The sequence below is a fragment of the Talaromyces rugulosus genome, chromosome V, assembly GCF_013368755.1.
Source record: "Talaromyces rugulosus chromosome V, complete sequence".
NCBI lineage: Eukaryota > Fungi > Ascomycota > Eurotiomycetes > Eurotiales > Trichocomaceae > Talaromyces > Talaromyces rugulosus.
In genome coordinates, this window is record NC_049565.1 from 3,702,214 (window position 1) to 3,721,660 (window position 19,447).

At 47.5% G+C, this 19,447-nt stretch overlaps 12 protein-coding genes across 12 annotated transcripts; 7 read left to right on the forward strand and 5 right to left on the reverse strand.

The window, feature by feature from the left end:
• Positions 1-301: 301 nt before the first annotated feature.
• On the forward strand, positions 302-1,228 carry TRUGW13939_09781 (uncharacterized protein; the record flags this gene model as incomplete). The annotated part of the gene is made up of 4 exons (XM_035492901.1): positions 302-374; positions 426-720; positions 783-1,119; positions 1,172-1,228. 4 exons carry the CDS (start codon positions 302-304, stop codon positions 1,226-1,228), a joined length of 762 nt encoding a protein of 253 aa, XP_035348794.1.
• A 168-nt stretch (positions 1,229-1,396) lies between these two features.
• Positions 1,397-2,231, reverse strand: TRUGW13939_09782 (uncharacterized protein; the record flags this gene model as incomplete). The annotated part of the gene is made up of 2 exons (XM_035492902.1): positions 1,397-2,084; positions 2,158-2,231. 2 exons carry the CDS (start codon positions 2,229-2,231, stop codon positions 1,397-1,399), a joined length of 762 nt encoding a protein of 253 aa, XP_035348795.1.
• Positions 2,232-2,797: 566 nt separating this feature from the next.
• On the forward strand, positions 2,798-3,581 carry TRUGW13939_09783 (uncharacterized protein; the record flags this gene model as incomplete). Its single annotated transcript, XM_035492903.1, has 3 exons — positions 2,798-2,872; positions 2,925-2,979; positions 3,037-3,581. The coding sequence occupies 3 exons, from the start codon at positions 2,798-2,800 to the stop codon at positions 3,579-3,581; spliced, it is 675 nt and encodes a 224-aa protein (XP_035348796.1).
• A 457-nt stretch (positions 3,582-4,038) lies between these two features.
• Positions 4,039-4,945, forward strand: TRUGW13939_09784 (uncharacterized protein; the record flags this gene model as incomplete). Its single annotated transcript, XM_035492904.1, has 3 exons — positions 4,039-4,068; positions 4,124-4,271; positions 4,341-4,945. The coding sequence occupies 3 exons, from the start codon at positions 4,039-4,041 to the stop codon at positions 4,943-4,945; spliced, it is 783 nt and encodes a 260-aa protein (XP_035348797.1).
• Positions 4,946-5,125: 180 nt separating this feature from the next.
• Positions 5,126-6,120, reverse strand: TRUGW13939_09785 (uncharacterized protein; the record flags this gene model as incomplete). The annotated part of the gene is made up of 3 exons (XM_035492905.1): positions 5,126-5,258; positions 5,320-6,041; positions 6,106-6,120. 3 exons carry the CDS (start codon positions 6,118-6,120, stop codon positions 5,126-5,128), a joined length of 870 nt encoding a protein of 289 aa, XP_035348798.1.
• A 296-nt stretch (positions 6,121-6,416) lies between these two features.
• On the forward strand, positions 6,417-6,770 carry TRUGW13939_09786 (uncharacterized protein; the record flags this gene model as incomplete). Its single annotated transcript, XM_035492906.1, has 3 exons — positions 6,417-6,497; positions 6,558-6,589; positions 6,644-6,770. 3 exons carry the CDS (start codon positions 6,417-6,419, stop codon positions 6,768-6,770), a joined length of 240 nt encoding a protein of 79 aa, XP_035348799.1.
• Positions 6,771-7,498: 728 nt separating this feature from the next.
• On the reverse strand, positions 7,499-9,595 carry TRUGW13939_09787 (uncharacterized protein; the record flags this gene model as incomplete). Its single annotated transcript, XM_035492907.1, has 1 exon — positions 7,499-9,595. One exon carries the CDS (start codon positions 9,593-9,595, stop codon positions 7,499-7,501), a length of 2,097 nt encoding a protein of 698 aa, XP_035348800.1.
• A 1,284-nt stretch (positions 9,596-10,879) lies between these two features.
• On the forward strand, positions 10,880-11,802 carry TRUGW13939_09788 (uncharacterized protein; the record flags this gene model as incomplete). The annotated part of the gene is made up of 4 exons (XM_035492908.1): positions 10,880-11,026; positions 11,126-11,266; positions 11,327-11,551; positions 11,608-11,802. The coding sequence occupies 4 exons, from the start codon at positions 10,880-10,882 to the stop codon at positions 11,800-11,802; spliced, it is 708 nt and encodes a 235-aa protein (XP_035348801.1).
• Positions 11,803-11,870: 68 nt separating this feature from the next.
• On the reverse strand, positions 11,871-12,515 carry TRUGW13939_09789 (uncharacterized protein; the record flags this gene model as incomplete). Its single annotated transcript, XM_035492909.1, has 3 exons — positions 11,871-12,116; positions 12,175-12,388; positions 12,445-12,515. 3 exons carry the CDS (start codon positions 12,513-12,515, stop codon positions 11,871-11,873), a joined length of 531 nt encoding a protein of 176 aa, XP_035348802.1.
• Positions 12,516-12,925: 410 nt separating this feature from the next.
• On the forward strand, positions 12,926-17,142 carry TRUGW13939_09790 (uncharacterized protein; the record flags this gene model as incomplete). The annotated part of the gene is made up of 6 exons (XM_035492910.1): positions 12,926-13,148; positions 13,208-13,794; positions 13,848-14,085; positions 14,736-14,763; positions 16,805-16,933; positions 16,989-17,142. The coding sequence occupies 6 exons, from the start codon at positions 12,926-12,928 to the stop codon at positions 17,140-17,142; spliced, it is 1,359 nt and encodes a 452-aa protein (XP_035348803.1).
• On the reverse strand, positions 14,800-15,124 carry TRUGW13939_09791 (uncharacterized protein; the record flags this gene model as incomplete). Its single annotated transcript, XM_035492911.1, has 2 exons — positions 14,800-14,822; positions 14,881-15,124. The coding sequence occupies 2 exons, from the start codon at positions 15,122-15,124 to the stop codon at positions 14,800-14,802; spliced, it is 267 nt and encodes an 88-aa protein (XP_035348804.1).
• Positions 17,143-18,218: 1,076 nt separating the features above from the next.
• Positions 18,219-19,432, forward strand: TRUGW13939_09792 (uncharacterized protein; the record flags this gene model as incomplete). Its single annotated transcript, XM_035492912.1, has 2 exons — positions 18,219-18,473; positions 18,551-19,432. The coding sequence occupies 2 exons, from the start codon at positions 18,219-18,221 to the stop codon at positions 19,430-19,432; spliced, it is 1,137 nt and encodes a 378-aa protein (XP_035348805.1).
• Between the last annotated feature and the right edge of the window lie 15 nt (positions 19,433-19,447).

Below are 19,447 nucleotides of genomic sequence, written 5' to 3' on the forward strand. Positions count from 1 at the left end.
TCCAGCGAATGTCAACAAAACAAGACCCGTGTTTGGAGAGATGCTAATTGCTTTGCCGCAAAAATGGTGCAGCGATGAAATCATCCGCGCCAGGAGCGGGTCCATGCCAAATCAAGCAATCTCCGTTGTTTGCGGTGTTTGCATTTAGATTTTTTTCGGAACCCCACAATCTAATCTACAATCTACAACAAATAATTATCTCGACGATTCAGGAAGAAAAAAAAATTCAGTTGCTTCTCCAGTGGAAACGACTCCCCGGCATCATCCAGCTGCTCCGAATTCCCCAAGAAAAGCGACCATCATGCCTGCTCCAACTGCCCTGAAGGAGCCTCAGACGGCTGTAGAGGCCCCCCTCGCCATGCCGACGGACAATGGTCAGTAGTTGCGAATCCATTCTTTGGCATTTGCTGACATTTATATACAAGATTTCGACGAAGTACTGATCGACCCTGCCGCCAACGCCTCCGCATTGGAGTCTGTTCAAGAAGACAAATCAGAGGATGCCATGCATATCGACGAAGAAGGCCGCCCAGTGTTCACCCCCGCCAACGACACACCTGGGGCCTACCGCATCGAGTCGAGAAAAGTGCCTATCCCACCAAACAGAATGAGCCCATTGAAAACCTTCTGGCCGAAGATTTACCCTCCACTTGTTGAACACCTGAAGCTTCAAGTACGAATGAACGTGAAGAACCGCGCAGTCGAGTTAAGAAACAGCAGGTATGGAGCTGTGGTTTTTTTTTTCCGTGAAAGAGACTATCGTATTGACAACAATTCTCAAGATTGACTACCGACCCCTCGGCACTTCAAAGAGGAGCCGACTTTGTGAAAGCCTTCACTCTGTGCTTCGACGTCGACGACGCTATTGCTCTACTGCGCCTGGACGATTTGTATATCAATTCATTCGAAATCAAAGACGTCAAGACATTGACCGGTGATCACCTCAGCCGAGCAATTGGCCGTATCGCTGGCCAAAATGGCAAGACCAAGTTTGCCATTGAGAACGCGACCAGAACTCGAGTGGTGTTGGCTGGACAGAAAGTTCACATCTTGGGTACTTTCAAAAACGCCAAGATGGCACAAGAAGCCATTGTCAGCTTAATTCTGGGCAGTCCTCCGGTATGTACTTGTTCTCGTTTACTGTTTTCACCCAGCTAATCATTTAAAACAGGGCAAGGTATATGGAAACTTGCGTACCATTGCGTCTCGGATGAAGGAGCGCTTTTGATATACCCCCCCCTCCAAGAGCATTAGCATCGGCGTTCGGTTTTATAACGGTTTAGATATATGGGTTTACTGTTATGATTGTCACGATTATTCACAACGGCTCTTTAATAGCCCCGAAGGTTTCATTTTCTTAGGTACAGCATAGTAAAACATGAAAAAGTGTAGAAATCTAGTCTTTCTTCAATGGCGTGTACGTCTCCTCGATACCGTTCTTGGTAATAATCATCATTTGCAAGCCGTCGCCCACCTCGATGTGTCGCTCCACTGCACTTGTAAACGCATCTCGTACCAACTGCTCCACGTGATCTTGCGGCAAAGGCGCTGGTTCACGTTTCTCCAAAGCATGTCCCTCTCCACTGCCGGGGATGTACTGGTTCTTAAAGTTGACCTGGTTGTCGAGGAAAGGCATGATGAGGCTGGACGCGGCTCCTGCGGCACGGCACTGCTCCCGCTCGTACGAGCCCACTGGATCATAGCTGTACAGAGCGCCCTTCCCGTCTTCATCCAAGCCGGCGAGAATAGCGTATGCGTAGTATGGGAAAAAGCGTTTGGAGTAGAGGATCGTCGATAGTCGCTGTGCGCAGGCCTTGACTGACATTGGCTTGCCATGCTGGTATCGGTAGACCTTGACAACACTGTCCAGTCGCTCTTTCAGGGCTTGGCCATCTGCAGCAAATCCAACTACTGAGAGTACAATATGCGCTCCTTCGCCGGTCTCGGCATCGCCACCGATCTGGAACACTTTGGGAGAGTATCTGGAGTTGATGTTGTAACCGGCGACGGAACGTGTGTCGCCTGCGAGAATGGCGAAATCTGAGCCGGCGATACCCAAGGTTGAACCACCGTTGTCTGTGTAGCTGTATATTCCCAAAAACAATAGATAGTTAGTTGATAGGAACTAGATCCTTAAAAAAGAACGGGGTGACGTACGGGTTAAAGGAATGCTCTCTGTTACCATGACTGGCAGCCACCATGGGAGCGACGTTGGGCATAATCGAGGCCATTGCAGAGCTGGAAAGAGAATGGCTGTCTTGTGAGGGATGTAAATATTAGCACTGTGAGGTGCTAATCGAGAAGATATTTGATGTTGACGAGGCGGAGGTGATTAAGCTGGTGTTGCTCGGCGAGTGACGCGGAGCTGTCGCTGCCTTCGAAATTCTTATGTAAGGTTCCCAGAGCTCGGCAGCCAATCACCTCCCGCAATGCCAAAGCAGATACAAACAAATTACTATCGTGTATCCTATAACCCGTTGTAATTCGAGAGTAGTATGAAATACGAATTATTCACAGTTATATGATATAAAGTTGGTTTTAAAAAGAATCACTCCAAGGTGGTCCATACGTTGAGCTCCCGCCGGACGTCATTGGCCGCCTGCAGCCCGCCTGCGGATCTACAATTGCAAAGTGCGAGCTCTCTTTTTGTTGCTTCTTGCAAGCCACTTGACTCCTCTCAGTACTTACAACTCACGAAATATACAGAAACACTTCAGTGTATTCTACTTTAAGGGATCCGACCGTCTTCGGCACAAGCTGTCAATCGGCTATAAAATCACCATAATCTACCGCTGCAATGCTGGGACTTGTCTCTTATGAGAGCAGTGACGAGGATGAGATCAACACAACAGAACCGGAGATAACTCACAAGGTGTGCATTGAATATCCAGGTTATTTTGAATAGTCACTAATTGTCTACCAAGACTGCCTCTGAAGACAAGGATCATTCCCGTGCCAAGCATGACGCGAACGTGGAAGGTGTGTATATCACTCGACGCACCTACACCTAGTTAGCAATCACTTACAATTGCTTAGATAATGCTGAACCCCAGGTCACAGCCATGCCAGATGTCGCCCCAGGCCCCGTTAATGGGCCCATGCTTGGGCCAAGTCAGCCCCAAGAAGCGTTAGTGTCTACCGAGGCTCAACCAAAAACGGACGACTCTTCTCTATACACCACATCTGAAGCTTTAATACAAGACTTGACATTACCCCCAATTCCCAATCTCGAGATTCCTCCATCGCCTCCTGGATCTCCGGACCCAACTGCCACGAGCAAAGTATCCCACTTCCTTTCACTGAAGAAACAAGGCGTGCATTTCAACGAAAAGTTGTCTGCGTCTTCTTCCCTTAAGAATCCAATGCTTTTCACCAAGCTGCGAGATCATAATGATATCAACGATCACAATCAATACGCCACCGTTCTTCCGCATGACATATGGAACCCTGACTCGTTACCGGATTGGGCTTACAAGGAAGAACTTTGGAAAATGCAACAGGCCGTCCGGCAAAAGATTGAGCAGTCTAGCAAAAACAGACAATCGATTGATTTTGTATCCTCTGGGGCTCGGCGTGGGTGACGCCCTAGTAGCCTGGGGGTGTTGTAATAATATTATGCACACAAATAATGAGCATCCAATTTCACTGCATCCATAGAGCAGCCCATCCCAGGGCAGGCTGACTCTTCAAAGGAATAGGCGTCTCTATGGAAATACACTAATGGAGTCTAGTGACTTTGAAGTAAGTCACTGGTTATTAATTTGTTGCAGGGCATGTAAATTAAACTTGTCATATAGTTGTAAAAATACCAATAATACATTAAATGCGGGCGTATCGCCAGTCACAGAGTACAGCGTGGTGGTTGGAGCGCGGACCCACCGCCTCCGTCAGCTTCCTGCCTAGACATGGAGCTCCGAAGCTCGTCCATCACGACGCGGAATCAATCGCCCGCAACTGCGCCCACTTGCTCCTCTTCTTCCACCAGTGCTCCAGTTCCAATTTCTTGACCATCTATAATCGCACCTTAACGTCTCCATCATGGATCATTTCCCCGGCACCTGGGGTCGTGTGCGTCCCCTTCTTTGTCCATCACGGATGCCCGGTTGTGCTAATGATGAAATAGCCCAGAGATGATGTCTACGGAGCTTACGACCATTCCTATCTCCAAACGACCGGCCCTAAAGCCCACACACAGTCTCCTGCGGTAACTGGAACATCAGTTGTGGCTGTCAAGTTCAGCGGAGGAGTGGTGATGGCCACGGACAACCTAGGTATTTTGGAACCCAAACTACCCGAGCCTCCTGTGGTTTAGACAGGCTGACCCAGGATTTTTCGAATAGCGTCATACGGATCTCTTGCCAGATTCACCGATGTCAAGCGTATTCGTGTTTTTGATGATTCGGCCATCGTTGGTTTCGGCGGCGACGTGTCAGACATGCAGCACATCGACCGTCTGCTTGGCTCCATCCAGACCAGAGAAAACTATTCGGCGACTGGGAACACGTTGAATGCGAAGAACCTTCACACCTACCTATCCAAAGTCTTTTACAAGCGCCGATCCGACATGAACCCACTGTGGAATCACATTCTTGTGGCAGGTTTTGACGGCGAGGGTAAACCATTCCTAAGTTCTGCAGACCTCCTAGGAACTACTTACACCGCGCCGCATCTTGCCACGGGCTTTGGTGCCCACTTGGCTGTCCCGATCCTTCGTCGTCGGTTCCCCGAAGAGACACCTATCGAGAACATTTCCAAGGAGGATGCCATTGCAGCTTTGAAGGATTGCATGAAAGTCTTGTATTACCGAGATGCGCGAAGCTTGGATCAGTACTCGCTTGCCATCATTACCCAGGACGGTATTGAATTGAAGGAACAAGAAAAGCTCGAGGCCCAAAGCTGGGCGTTTGCCGAGAATATTCGTGGATATGGAACCCAGGTCAACTAGGTAGTTTACAGGAGTTTATGTGTGAACTTGCGTGGATTGAGTGTCTACTACAATACTACAATATGACGACTTATAATAACACTCGATGCGATTTGTAAACAAGGGTTTCGTTACGATAGTTTGTAGATGTGAAGTATTACATGGTATCTGCCTCTGAACCCATCAATGCCGTCGGAATTTTCAAAGCTTTGCAACCGGCTTGGCGTATACTACGCGATTGACGCAGGATCCTACATCTTGGAGTGCCACTTCCACCGTGTCTCCGTCCTTTAACCATAGTTGCGGCTGCCGGCCCATTCCCACGCCTTGAGGGCTACAAGATGAATCGTTAGCAAGACTTCTTCTCCCACTCCTATAAAAAGGACGACACTTACGTTCCGGTGAATATAACATCACCAGGGAGCAGGGTAGTCCCCCGGGAAAGAAAGGCAATCGTCTGAGCAACGCCAAAGATCATGTCCTTGGTGTTGGAGGACTGAACAGTCTTGCCATTCAGCTTCGTTGATATCTGGAGAGCGTTGGGGTCTTGAATCAACTTTGAAGAAACAATTCCCGGTCCAATGGGTGCCCATCCATCAAAGCCTTTGCCCAGCGCCCATTGACCACTGCCTCGCTTCAACTGCCAGTCGCGATGAGAAACGTCGTTGCCCACGGTATAGCCCAGAACATAGTCCAAGGCACGCGACTCGGGCACGTCTCTGGCCTCCTTACCAATGACTATGACCAATTCACACTCATAATCCAGGCCTTCGATTTCCTGAGCCATAGCCGAGACAGGAATGTCATCTGAAGGACCGGAGATTGATGTTAGGGGCTTGAAGAACAGGACTGGATATTTGGGGATTGGCGCATTGGACTCCTTTGCGTGTTGTTCATAGTTGAGTCCCAGACACCGCACTGATTTTATATCCTGTCGAGACAGCGGAGAAAGCAGCTTCTTGATCTCGACGATCCGGTCTGTGACCTGATGCTGGCCGAAAATATCGCCTGTGATCACTCGAGCTGTCGTTGCGCGCGCAATGTCGCTTGTTCCAGATGGCAGAATAGCATCGCCGTAGTAGGTCGACCCATCTTTGGCAATAAAGCGAACTAGACGCTATATATTATTGCATTAGCTTAATGCATGCCATTTACGAAGATAGCGATTTAGTGTGACGTACCGAAAATGTAGCCATATTCAAAATTTTGGGTCGAAAGACAACCGAATATATACTTGAAAATGGATATGTATATTAGCTACGTACACATTGGAAAGACAAGGAATTTATGATTTATAGCTGCTTATCACAGATGGGATGCATGACGTTCTCGGCCGGGAAAATGCAGCGCGGGAAGAGTCGGTCCCGCTCGGCACTGCCGACTCCGCATTATTATTCATGTTAGCCTATTCAATCACGTCCAAATCTAAAAAAACAATCCACCCTGTATACAACAAAAGGATGCGATTGGCTTCCCATGACTGATTGAGGAAATGCGTCGGTTGTCGGGCCTGCAGCGAGAGGTTCTCGCTCTCTATCGCCAATGTCTAAGAGAGATTCGGAAGAAGCCTTTGGTGAATACAATTTGTACAAGCTCTGCAAATGGATCAGTTTGCTAATCTTTTATCTCGCAGGACACAAGAGATAAATTTCGAGCTTATGCACGGTGTGTATTCTTTATTCTTTATTCTTTATTTTCGACTGTAGCTGATTGATCCAGGTCCGAGTTTGGAAAACAGCTCCACGTCAGCAAAAAAGACTTTGCCACTGTTGAGCATCTGTTGCGAAAGGGCCACCGCCAGCTTGAGATGTATTCTTCGCCCGGTATAAAGAACATCAGCTGGTGAGGGCTTCGCTGATCGATGATGATCCATGAGACCATGTCGGCTTGATGCCGATGTGGCATATCCGTGAAAAAAAAACCAAATAGCTTTATATAAAACCAAGGGAGCAGATATCTCGCCAATTTTGTGCTGAAAGAGTTTTTACATGGTCAACTCTATTTCGATTAGCTTACTGTACATTATTACCTTCGAGAGCATTATTAGGCGCTCTAGGGATTGTTTGGCCTTATTTTTTTTTTTGGAACACAAGGTGGTTTTCACCGCTGTACTATATACACACGCAATGTATTTCTATCGTCCAAGAATTTAGCCATATTGCATTTGTCCTATACAGCAGAAGTCTCGATGTAAGCTTAATGAAGAGTACATGTAAGAATGGCATAAATTGTACAAACTTGGCAGTAGGTGACCACGTATATACGTGTTAAAAATATCAATCATCACTTCCGCCACAACAGCAGTCCGTCCTCATTAACAACATAACAACAAGTTCATACAAAACAAAAGAAAAATCCCAACGAGAGATGTAGGGCCACACTTCATAAATCTCAATTCTGCTGATTTAGAATGTGAGTGACCAGCCTTGACTCCAATCAAAAATGAAAAATGATATAATAGCAACTTTTCCATATCCAATCGAAACAAGCCCATAATCATGATTTCATCCAACCAGTAAAAAAAACAAGAAACAACAAACTAACTAACCAAAACATCACTGACATTATTTGATATTAGAGATCGATGACTTGTGCATTCGAAACCCTATTCACCGAGACTTGCCGAGCCTTGACTAACTTGGTATGTTCTGGACCAACAGTACGTGATCGAGTGCGCCCACGGGGAAGGGCTGTTTCCGTCGCGTGGCGTGGCGAAGGCGAACTGCGGCGTCCCCCAAACGTACTTGGAATACGGGGCACTGGGGGGATAATATCATGAGAATTTTGAGAACCCCTCAAAGGACTAGGGCTTGTGCTGCGATATCGAATTTGATAACGTGGTTCTGACAGAGACCGAAGCCGAGAGTCCTTTACCGGGGATTTCGAGGGGCTTCTCCGACCCTTGGAGAGGACGTTGCCTTTTCGAGGCGAATATGAGGTGAGATTATCCTCCGAATCAGCGTTTTTGCCAAGTACCCGTTTCAAATTAGACGTAGACAGACGGCGCGAACGTAATGACAAGATGCTGTCTGTTTCGTGACTTGATGAATCCGAGTCGCTGTCTCCCTTGTAAATGCTGATTGCATCTGGAACCGGGGGAACGGCAGTAGGACCAAGATTGGAATAGTACCGGGGTGGTCCAGGGGGGATATACTCCTGCTGCATACTGTCATCGTACATGTTTTGCTCGTTTTCTGGGGTACGGCATTCTGGCGATGTGGTGATCCGTGGAACAGAAATGCCGTCCACCGACTGCTTTAGATAAAGTTCGTTGTCTCTGGGTTCACATAATAGCAAGTATTGACTCTCGGCATTCATAGCACCATGATTTTCAGTTTTTTGCTCAGGAGGAACCATTTGATATCCTCGAGGCGGTGAGTTGGATGGACAAGAAGATCCGTCAGAGTCCAGTGAGCTGTAGCCGCTATCAGTATTCCCTGGAAACCGATCCGGTTTCCTCTCAGGAATACTGACTCCTTTCGATTCAATGACACCAACAGTCTCAATCACTTCACGTAACCTCGAAGAACTCCGCTTGTAGGACTTCAAGGTTGGATTCAGCAAAACTTGGGCATCAGAGGGCATTTGCTCTTTCCTAGGAGAACGACCACGCGCATGGGGTTGGCCAGGGTCGTCATAACCACAGTACTGGACTAGAGGTTTATTCTGGGAATCAAATACGCACGAGGTCGGGTCGATGTTGTTAAGTAAACCGTTGGCATTGACTAGGGTATGATCATCCAGTTTCGGAAACGTGGTCGAGCCATTGCCTGACATGAGATGCCGAGTATGAACACTGTTTGCTGGAGATGCCGAACGGTTCATTATTCGTAGCGATCCTCTCTTGAATCCACCCAAGTGTGAATAATCCAATTCAACCGGAGAAATAGACCGATGATTAAAAGTGGAGGGATGGGAATGATCCCGCTCCTCGTCAGATTCGGATAGCGGCCAGCGTGAGAACCTCGAAGCAGGGATGGCAGCAAAGGAACATGCATTCATTTGATCCTGTTCAACTGACGAAGTATCTCGAATATATAACTTTCGCGGAGGGGGTCTCATTGGAATCCCTGGCGTCCGTAAAGACTTACGGCGCATTAAAGGAACGTTGGGTGTCCCAATGGGAGAATTTGGGGGAGTGTCTCCCGTTCTGGTCACATAGAAAGATGATAGAGCTTCCTTTGAAGTATCGAAATCAAGAAACCCAAAAGTTGGCTCTCTTCGGCGGGTTTGTCTCTGTCGCTGCTGGCTGGATACCTGCGGGTCGAACCTCTTCTTGGATAACTTCCTCGAAACGTAAGAGCTAGACCGGGCCAATGGAGTGTCATGCCTACTTGGGAGGGAAGCATCCGGTGTTGACCAGCGCTTCCCACCATTGCTGCTTGAAAAAGAGGACCCTCGCTGCAAGGCAGAAAACGATGGAAAAGACCGCCCGCGGTTATGATTAGTGTCATACACTTCCGGAGCGGCTTTAGGCAGAAGATCTCCTGTCCACGGGCTCTTCCATATCATGGATTCGTCGAGAAGAGCATGATTGTCTTTAGGTCTTCTGCGAACTTTTGCTAATTTGGGTTGTGGGATGTCGAATGATGACTGATCTGACGGCGACTTTGGCAACCGCGGTCTGGTGGGGAGCTCTGGGAGCGCTTCTTTTGAAGAAGAGTGACCCATAATAAAGAGTTAGGGTGTTGCTTCGCATGAATCCCAGACCAAAAATATAGTTTGTCTGGTTGTCCACGTCTTCGGCCCAGGTCAGTTGAACCTATACAAGCCGCATTTCAGCCCGTGGAGGAGAACAATTGGCAAATAGTTGCTGAAAAAGTATTGAAATAAAGTTTATAAAGGGAGGTATTGATTTGCTATGTTGATTTGAAAGGCGGGAAACTGTACAGATGTTCGTTGAGAGAGCCAAAAGTTTTAGAAATGGGAGGCCAAGCAAGGATATCACATTATAAAATAGTACGTCCACCTACTTTTTTTAAACACGAATGCGTACATATTGCTCAGACCAGCGCCTCAAGCGCCTCTGCATATTGTATGCGGCCATTGCTGATTGCTTTTTATGGCAGGCGCAGAACGCTGTTATCATCTGAGAGCAGACGCTAGCGGCCAATACTGGACCCATTAGTAGAAGCAAGTTGTGCAGTAGAGACGTAGGACACGTCGAGCTCGTCTGAGGGAAAACGGAAACGCGGGAGTTGCCATGCATGCATTCGTTGGCTGAGGTTGACTGATCGAGAGCTGGGGTCGCCGATCAGGGCCCCATGAATCATGATCCATCTAGGGGGGTCCACTGCGACTTTCCTGGGACCTTCAACCTGCAAGTACAAGCCGCTCATGCATGACCACTGCACATACATATGTCGTGCTAGTAGTTCATAGCGCAAAACAACTGTTCTCGCGGCAGACAGGTCATCGGTTCACCGCTACGCGCCCTTCGCTCATTGATTCCATACTATGGCGCTTGTACACCGACTCCAGGGACAGATTCGTAACTCGCCAGCGTCTTCAGATCCCAAAACAAACGCGCTTCCGCAAGCGGCCAGGGCAGTTTCATGTCGTGGCAACATGTGGCGATGTAATCATCCGGAATTCCCAGCCACATTCAGGCACGACGCATCCGGGGATGTTTGCGGGAGCATCGCCTCGTCCGAACAGACCTGTCAGATGAGCAATTCACGGTGGAAATAGACATCCGGCGGTGAGGCAGAAGAAAAAAAAATGTAATAAGAAGTAAACAGAGTTTGACAAACAGTAGGAGAATGGCTAGTTTCCTGTAGGGCTGAAGGAAGGAAGGAAGGTGCCCCGCGATTACGGTATTAATACATGTAATACACAGCCCCATCCAATCGGATGCTGTATTGAGAGTTAAATTTCACGATATATTTCGATACCTCACTTTTAGACTTGACATCAACAAGCCATATCGCACCCTACGAGTACGCACAGTCTTCTATGGCATCTACAACACTGTCTGAATTTCCATTCTTGACGGCCGCCGAGTTTGATCATGCTTGTAGAGCGTTTCTTACGCGACTCCATGCCTTTGGAGGCCCCGAGGCCCTGGGGTGGTCATCGGCCAGGCATATCCACCCAGCCGAGGTCAGTATACGGTGAACAATTTTGACGCGCCCTTTTTCGAACTCATCACATGTTCCACAAGCCAGAAGGACAAGTCACAACGGCACTAATGCATCCTAGGTTTCTATACAGCCGAGTCCAGGAATCCTGAGGATATCAAAAACAGTAACACCCGGACCGAACCAACATAACACAATAGGGCACACCTTGGTGGATGAAGATACAGAGTCATTAGACGACACAATTCAGGATGAAGATCATGTTAAATTTCACTATCTTGCCGATGTATTTTTTTATGCTAATTTAGAGCCCTTCGAATAGGAAACTCTTATTCGCGACGCATCTCATGACAAAAAGGCCCAACTGGTCATTGACTACGACATTGCTTTTTCAGAAACATATCAGGTTCCTGTCATGTATTTTGTTGTGCCAGGCATTCATCAAACAAGTCTCGCTGCAATAGATGCTGTATATCAGCTCCTCGTCCCAGACCGACACAGGCAGCCACTGAAATCGAGCGGCGTCATGGGTGGCATCAGCTTCGGGGTATGTAATGGCTAATTGAGACGCTGTCATCACTTCATATTACTCATAAACGGCAGTATCATCCCCAGTCTGGTATCCCAGCTTACTTTATCCACCCTTGCAACACCGCCACCGCCATGAGAGATATCGCTGGTGATAGAGGTGTCGAGCCTGAAACTTATTTGCTTATCTGGCTTGGCTTGGTGGGCAATTGTATCGGTCTCAACCTCCCGAGCCACATGTTCATGCAAAACTCGGCCCACAAGACTTGATCGTTGACAATAAATCTTGTACTCGCAGGTATACCGTCACCATTACCAATTTAGGGGCGATAGCTTGATTAATCCTCATCTGAAGAGGCCTCCATTGGCACATCACTTTCGTCCTCGTCCATAGGTGCATCTCCCTCGTCGCTCTCTTCGTCACGAGGACGCTTGGTACCCGCAGCGACTGCCGCTGGCGGACCGCTGAAAATGGATTTTTGTAGGTCTGTTGTAAACGCGGCTGGGGCGTTCGCAGTCGGAGCGACGTAAGTACCGCGAAGCTTGCTGATCACATCGGAGCTTCCTTTGGCATATGCGACCGACTGCCATACATCATTCAGTCAATTTAGTTCTTAGTATATGCAAAGAAAATTGTCTTACTAGTTCTTTTCCGTAAAAATCAAAGCCTTGGAGAGCTCGCATGGCTTGGGTGCTGGCTTGTACGTCGCGGAAGACAACGTGCCCTTGCCCTCGCATCTTTGCCGTCTTCATGACCACCACGTCAAGGACAGGACCATATGTGGAAAACAGAGTATAGAGCGAGAGCCGAAGATCGGGTTTCTTGAGTTTGTCGGGCAGGTTTTTAAGGTATAGCCTGCGGGAGAAATCGATGTTAGCCAAGAAAGTCACCAATCCACCGTGGCAACTTACGTTTGGTTGGGAGCACCACCGCCCTTCCCGCTAGGTGGGCCATTGCGCACGACTGTTGTTTTCGTACTCATGGTGAAATGTGTGTATGGTGTGGTTCAATGGACAACAAGGCGTGGATAGAAATATTCGCATTGAGCAGAGTTCAAGGGAAGCTAGCGCGAGAGAGTCCGTGCTTTATATCACGTGACTCCATGCATGGAAATGTGAATCATGAGAACCTGTCTTGCTAATTTGTTAAGGAGAAAACGGGTCAGAAATATGCATTCCGCTAGTCACAAGAGCTATATACTGCGAAACTAAAAAAAATGAAGACAATATCACCCTTGGAGTGTTGCTGGTACGGTCAGCTGCACGTGCATCTGTTGCGGCGGGATGTGCCTCATCATCATCATCAGCTAGACCCCACACTCTGCCAAACACAACAACCCCTCGACATTGCGACAGTAGAGAGCCACTCCTGTCGTATCAAACACCCGAAACAATGGCCTCCTCCGAAGTTCACCATCTATTCCATGCTCCCATTGCCGACCACTCGTTCTCTCAGGACAAGGGTACCCTTGCCGTTGCCCGAGACAACAGCGTTGACCTTTATCAGCTAGAAGGCAACAAGTTTTCCCTGCAAGATGAATTGAAAGGTCACGACAAGACGGTTACCAGTGTCGATATCGCCCCGAACAGTGGGCGTATTGTGACATGCTCTCAAGGTTTGAGTTGCTGGTTCGCAACTACTGTCTTCGCGAGGCTAACTGAAGGAATCCTTTAGACCGCAATGCCTATGTCTGGGAACGAACTGCGAACGGCTGGAAGCCAACACTTGTGCTCCTCCGAATCAACCGTGCTGCCACCTTTGTCCGTTGGTCTCCCTCTGAGCAAAAGTTTGCGGTGGGCTCCGGAGCTCGCGTGATTGCCGTTTGCTACTTTGAAGAAGAGAATGACTGGTGGATTTCGAAACATCTCAAGAAGCCCATCCGGAGTACAATCACTACGCTTGCATGGCACCCGAACTCTGTCTTGCTGGCAGCTGGATCTACCGACTCTCACGCAAGGGTGTTTTCTAGTTACATCAAGGGTATTGATGAGAGACCTGAACCATCCGCTTGGGGCGAGCGTCTTCCTTTCAACACCGTCTGTGGCGAATTTTTGAACAATACCGCCGGGTGGATTCACGGTGTTGCTTTCTCTCCTAGTGGAAATGCCCTCGCGTTTTCGGCTCACGATAGCAGCGTTACTGTCGTGTACCCAAGCGCCCCCGACCAGCCACCACGGGCCATGTTGAATATCAACACTAGACTGTTGCCATTCACAAGCCTTATTTGGAACGGCGAATCCGAGATTATTGCTGGTGGTCATGTGAGCACACTGTCCGTTTATAATTGTGAGTGCAGAAGCTAATTTTCCTGCAGGACTGCGAAGTTCATCGACTTCAAGGAGACGAGAATGGATGGCAGCTAGCCGGATCCTTGGAAATCAAAAGCGACCAAGCTGGTGCTGCCCGTGAGGAGTCGGCTTTGAATATGTTCCGTCAGATGGATCTTCGCGGCCAGGCCCAAAGCAACACTAAACTCGACACCGTTCACCAGAACACGATCAGCACGGTTCGAGTCTATGAAGAGCAGGGCGGCCATGTGAAGAAATTCTCTAGTAAGTATCTTGAAAGACGTGTTTGAGAGCAAGATCTGACAGTTTTGTAGCAAGCGGTGTTGATGGCAGGGTCGTAGTGTGGACTATCTAAATGGTTGACTAGGTCCTATTATGTCTTAGACTGTAAATAGGAATTAACATACAAATATATCTCACAACTTAACTGATAAATCTAGCTTGCTAGGTCATAATATAGAACCACAACTCTTCCCCAATCACGAGATAGTCTATAAAATTTATACTCATAAAACCGCATATTTTAAAAATCGTATAAACTTTGACCACCTAAGATTTAATCAAGAATTGCATTTTATTGGCGGCTATGTATACCCTAGGTTGACTGCCCAAGGGACATTAGGTCTTTTTACTTCTGACGAACACCCCAGTACTGAAATTGATAATAGCGCCGCACAGCCTGTTGCGTTTGTATTCTGAAATATACGGGCTCCGCTCACTCGAATTTCTTGAGATGCAGAGTGCTGTTAGTGTGTTGTAGCTGTTTACACCTTTTAGTGACCAAATCAATCACTTGACAGCTTTCGTTGATCAGTTTGGCGGATCTTCTTATCCAATTGAACCTCTCCCTTCTTGGTTGACATCCGATCGTTTCTATGCTTCTGGTTTTCCTGTTTTTTTCTTAATACTTCCAGATCCCTCTCTTGAGTTCATCGTGACAGAGTGAGTGAAAGGAGGTAATCAAGATCATCCCTATTCTTAGCGTGAAGAATTGAAGTCCCCTGAGGTGTTCAACGTCTCTTGTGATCTCTACACCTTTGACCCAACAAGATTATTAACAACAATATCCATCTTCATCATCCCCCACTGCTTTAGTTCCCAAAAGCGCCACGTCCTGCAGCTGTCCATCGGTGATTGCCGTGAAGGATGCGAACATCCTTCTTTGGGCGTTTCCATGCTTCTTTTCCTTGGGGATGAATTTTGCAGTGAGCTGTCCCTTGAGTACCGCCAGGCGTGCTCCTGATACGATGCCCTGTTCTGCCTTCAGGAAATTGATGGTCTTGACTCGAGAAACACCTCGCATTGGTTGTTTATGGAACGGGCGATTTTGAGGTCCCATAGGCCACATATCTGGTCGGGAAGGAGGCCGTTGTTATTTTTAGCAATAATGTTTTCTGGTCTAGATACTTAAGTTATTTCTAGCTGAGCTGTGCGAGCAACAGGAACATCTCGTGTCGGTCCTGTGCTACCAGCAGACGACTTAGTGGTTGCATATCATAGAAATAATCTCAGATGATATTACCGGTTCATCCTGCAATACTTGCTTCTTTTCGAATTTGAACCCAACTCCTCGAGCAAATCTTTCGTCTCTTCCGACGTCTTCAGCTTCCTGGCTTCTGGTACCTCTCTGGTAAAGTCTTTTGAAAAGCCTTCAAGCTACTAGTAGATGACTTTCACACAGTTAGCATTGACTCTTGAAATAGATTTAACAAGGAGAGAAAAATACTCACGAGAGGGCTTTGGACGAGTTCGAAGCAGAAGCCAGCTTGTCCCACTTGACCGCTTTGGTTGCAGTCAATCCTTTTTAGGAACCAGATTTCATTAAGCCACACGTACACCCCAAGTCATCCATGTAGCGCCCGAGTTGGCCTGTATAAGGTAAATACGTGTCAGTTATGTTTTCAAGTCTACTAGAGAAAGAAGCATTACTAAATTTCTCGGCTAGAAATTCTTCCTGGGCTTACCACTCTTTTTTCTTTCACATCCACGGAGTTTTGAGCTCGCCGCGACGCAAATGGCTCGGTCAGCCATTCTGAGAATGATCAAACCCGGCTTCCTATCTCCAGGCAAAGAGCCTTCTCTGGGAACTCCAGACAGGAAGCCCCGGACGGTCACCTATATACCGACTTTGTGGAATACTCGGTTCACAACATGGCTATCGGAGTCGATGAACACAGTTTCGATGCCAGTATAGTTGACGGTGGCGCCATACATCACTTGTCGGACTGCCTGGAATGACCTGGTGGTTTTCCCAGTTGTGCTGAATCCTAGATGGAGGCCTCGACTTCAGAGGGAAACTGGGACCAGGGTTGAACCTGAGCCTGGGTAAAGGCGAATTTGGAATTACTGGGCTATAGAGCCCTGAACCCTCTCCGTGTGTTAAGGCCCGGTAAGCGTGACTAAATGAGGATTCTATCCTCTTGGCTTAGTTGAGAAGCCATTATTGTTGTTAGATATAAGGTTTGACCAATGTAAATGGTTTTGTGGTTGGTGATTAACATTCTGAGAGTTGTTAAAATATTGATGGTTTTTCCAGGAGAGAAAGAATTTGTGGGATTGTGGGAGAGAAATTTTCTTTATAAGGAGGTAAGCGGTGCTAGAAGAGGATGCCGGTATACTTGGACGGTCTTCAGGAGCTGCTCTTGCGGACCGCCCCAGAGAAAGAAATTCTAGACTCCTAATTAGCGCTTTTCTGTTGTTTATTATTTCACCTATAGTCGACGATTTTTATTTTACTCGACAAAACATATGCTACGTAATGATCCCCTGTTGGTGCCTGAAAAGGCAACTGCTTACCACAATAGGAAGGCTGCTGGTCGCCGGTGCCTGGAGTTTAAATTGAACGTAGCTCACAACTCATGTTTATTTTCTATCTTGCACTTTCTATAAACTCTCTCCACAAACGTCATTTACATTTTACAATGGGGCGCCGGGCTTTCGACTGGAAGGGGGTTATTTTCAAATCGCATGGCATTTAAGGCAGGGATTGGAAAATCAAAGTTGATCGGCAGCTCACAGAGGCAGAAAACCTCTGTCAAGCTCGTCACCATGTTATCGCGCTCGCTCACGACCAGATCAGCAATACCCCTGTGATGCTCAAAATCAGTTACGAGTATGTCCAATAACTCCAACTCAACAGACCTTGGCTGGCAACTAACTTGGGCCAGTTTGGACCTAAAAGGATCTGGTCTTAGATATGAGGCAATTGAGAAAGCAAAGGACCGGAATGAACAGTGTTACTTCATCGAAATTGATTTGGTCGAACTCGTTCACAACATCGGTCATGCACCTGAGCTGTTGGGCTGGTTCACGAACCGATAAATACCAGGCATGCCGTACCCAGGTGGAGAATAGACGTTTATTTTATGACTCGCCTCCCTGGTGCACGCTTGGATAAAATTTATGAAAATCTGGAAGATGAACACCTCCGGATCATCAGAACACAGCTTGCTAGGATTCTCGAGTAAGGAGAGATGGTTCAAACATGCTACCGTTTACTGAACTAATGAGTACATTATTTAGGCATATGAGGCTTCATGGGCGGGTTCTTTACGGACAGCACCCAGACTTCCTAGCTTACGATAAGAAAAAAAAGAAACTGTTCGCCTTCGCTAAAAATTTTAACAGTTACTGTAAACCCTGCTAACGTATCTCAGCTACATGTGGGATTTTACGTTTTACAAACGTATTATGGGGAAAAAACAAAACGGTTCCCATAACCGAAAACGACGACTGGATACTGGCTTTTAATATCTGGCCGGAAGAAATGTTGGATGAGGACGATGATGACAATAACTCTTCCACCCCACCACCACTAAGTTATAGTGTGGAAAATATACATGTACAAAATGCCGATCTACTTGTCCAGGAAATGTCACACCTGTGGGCTTGTTATGAGGAGGATACAAACTTCTGAAAAGGATGACTGAACCCGTCGTTGATTAGTGGCCTTACGATGGCAAAAATAGCTTGCTCTCCAAAGTAGCAGACCTCTAGATAGAACCTTTAATATCATGTCTGATTTTCTGTTTTCAATATTTCCCAAAGTATGACAAGTATATTTGTTCGCATGTTGCATGCCTATCAGGCAGACATGTACGTACCAAGTACATACGTCTATATAGTATGACGTCATATTCAACATCACGTGATATTATTAAAGTTCACGCTAATACCCCAGGTTTGATCGTGTGACTTGATTGGCCTTGACTCTTGATCTCCTCGACATCACCAGATCCAACCTGCCTTGTACAGTACACCCTGTTGCAAACCATCGGGCTCTACACAACCCAAACATGCGTAGAGCTCACGGCATTTTTGTTTTGGAAAAAAGAAGGCAAAGGCACCAGCGTCTATCCTGAAACCGAAACCCAACCAACGACGACGAGACGGTGATCATGAAACTCAACAACCGCGTCTTTCTTGTGGCGGTGGCCGGTTTACTCGCTACTCTGGGCCAGGCACTCGTTATCACAGATGGTGATGGAGCCAGTCCCAGCGACGGAAGAGGCGTATCTGCGGAATTATTCTCAGACCTCGAAGAACTCGCGCGTTTAGTGGATATTTCATACTGTGTTGGATCCACTGGAGTGTACAATCCGTTCAAATGCCTTAGCCACTGCGACGAGTTTGAAGGGTTCAAGCTGGTCACGGTGAGTTTGTGTATATTTATTTTTGTTTGGAGTACTACCGTACTGACTAATATTTTTTTTTTTTTTTTTTTGGCTAGACCTGGAACACAGGCCCGCTGCTCTCAGACTCATGCGGCTATATCGCCCTTTCGCATCCACCATATGCGAAACGCATCATTGTCGCGTTTCGAGGTACATATTCTTTGGCGAACACCATTGTAGATCTCTCAACCGTGCCGCAAGAGTACGTCCCATATCCAGCCGACGGCGACGACGACGAGATTTTCACGGCGTCCGACAACACTAAAAAATGCGACAACTGCACCGTGCACTCCGGCTTCTGGTCCTCATGGAAAAACTCCCGCAGCACCATCTTACCTGCTATCCTACTCGCAAAGCAAGAAAATCCAGACTATCAAGTCGTCCTGGTCGGACACTCTCTCGGCGGTGCGGTGGCGGCGCTGGCAGGTCTCGAGTTGAGTCTGCGCGGGTTGGATCCGCAGGTGACGACGTTTGGGGAACCGAAAGTTGGAAATGGCGAGTTTGCGGAATTTATCAACGCGGCTTTTCGCCTTGACCTATCTACTACGAGTTCAGATAGGTATCGCAGAGTCACGCATGTCAATGATCCGGTACCACTGCTTCCCCTGAAAGAATGGGGATATGCTAGCCACGCCGGCGAAATCTACATCTCCAAACTCAGCCTTCCGCCATCAATAACAGATTTGGAAGTGTGCGAGGGCAACGAGGACGAGCGATGCCTTGCCGGTGTCGAGACGGCGGATTCGCTCGAACACATGACTACTCAGACATCATCCGCGATGATACAAATACAGCAGAATGCCAATGAAATGCAGATGCAGCTGTCTCTAATTCCAGCCAAGTATCGACTGTGGGAGTTGTTTTTTTCGCATCGGGATTATTTCTGGAGAATCGGGCTGTGTGTGCCGGGCGGGGATCCGGGGTCGTGGAGATGGTAGGACTGCTTTTTCACA